We start from the raw sequence: 1,239 nt of genomic DNA on the forward strand, positions 1-1,239 counted from the left end.
GCTTTCCTCCCTCTATCCGCTTCCTCCTCCCCTCTTCCTCCGCCTCTTTCCTCCGGCCGCCGCCGCCTCCTCCTCCTCCTCCGCCGCCTCCTCCCCTCCTCCGCCGCCTCCTCCCCTCTTCCTCCGCCTCCTCCTCCTCCGCCTCATCAGCGTTCTCCTTCTTCCACTCATTCCCTGTCCACCTGCTCTACTTTCTTACTTCTACAACCTTCCACGCTTGCTTTTACATGATATTGTCAATGCATTCCCATTTTCTTCTCCCTCCACCTCCTCATCCTCATCCTCCTCTCCCTCATCATTCGTCCCTCCTCCTCTGCCACCTCCGAGTCTTCTCCTCTTCTTCTTTTTCCCTGATCCACATCCTCGCCACCATAATATTCAGAATGTCTATCCCTCCTTCTCATCCTTCCTGCCCCTCCTCCCCCTCCTATTCTTTGTCCTCCTCCCCCTCATCCTCCTACATAATCCTCATCATTCTCCTTCTCCTCCTCCCCATGCATCCTCCTCCTAATCCCCCTCCTTTTCCTCTTCCTCCTTCTCTCCCAATGCATCTCCCTCCACATCCTCCTTCTCCTCTTTCCTCTCCATTCTCTTTTCCTTATCGCTTCTCCACGAAAACAATCACTACTCGTACTTACCTGAGATTTCGATCGTCTCCTTGACGTTGACTGCGCAGAAAGGATCGCGGAACATGCCCGCCGGCTCGACGACCATCAGCTTAACCCTCAGGAATCCTTGCGGCATCTTTAGAGTCTGTTGTTGCTCACACCGCCAGATAATGGAACTCCTCTCTCTCGCACGTTCGCTCTATCTCTCTCTCGCTTTCTTCCTTTTTCTCTCTCTCACTCTCTCTCTTTCTCTCTTTCTCTTTCTCTTCCTCTTCCCTTCTGTTGTGTCTCTGTCTCTCTCCTTTTCTCGCGCTCTCTATTGGTAGTCACTGTACGCGTCGCCGATTCCAAAAAACGATGTGTACGCTCGTAAAAACGCCCAGCGTGCTGACGTGGCTCCCGCCTCCGCTGTCGGTCTACGCACAGAGGGCTTCTCACCAGCGCGGCAGCGCAGCGTGTGTGGAGGCAGTGGAGAACACAACGAGGCGGCAGTAGGTTTCGCCGTACCGACGAACCGATGGCGCGTCAGCTATGCAGCAATCGGTATCTACGTAGACGTGTGTAAGAGTTCCTCTCTCTCTCTCTCTCTCTCTCTCTCTCTCTCTCTCTCTCTCTCTCTCTCTCTCTCTCT

At 54.2% G+C, this 1,239-nt stretch overlaps 1 protein-coding gene across 1 annotated transcript in view; it reads right to left on the reverse strand.

Moving 5' to 3' along the window:
- The window catches only part of LOC106816125 (protein kinase C delta type-like), a gene marked incomplete at its 3' end in the record, with an annotated part of 17,477 nt that extends 16,620 nt beyond the window's left edge, over positions 1-857 (reverse strand). Inside the window, exon 1 of the mRNA XM_014820681.1 lies at positions 639-857. Coding sequence (XP_014676167.1) covers positions 639-744 — 106 coding nt within the window. The remainder of the gene's footprint in view (positions 1-638) is intronic.
- Between the last annotated feature and the right edge of the window lie 382 nt (positions 858-1,239).

This window comes from Priapulus caudatus, unplaced genomic scaffold (genome assembly GCF_000485595.1).
Source record: "Priapulus caudatus unplaced genomic scaffold, Priapulus_caudatus-5.0.1 Scaffold1292, whole genome shotgun sequence".
Classification (NCBI taxonomy): domain Eukaryota; kingdom Metazoa; phylum Priapulida; class Priapulimorpha; order Priapulimorphida; family Priapulidae; genus Priapulus; species Priapulus caudatus.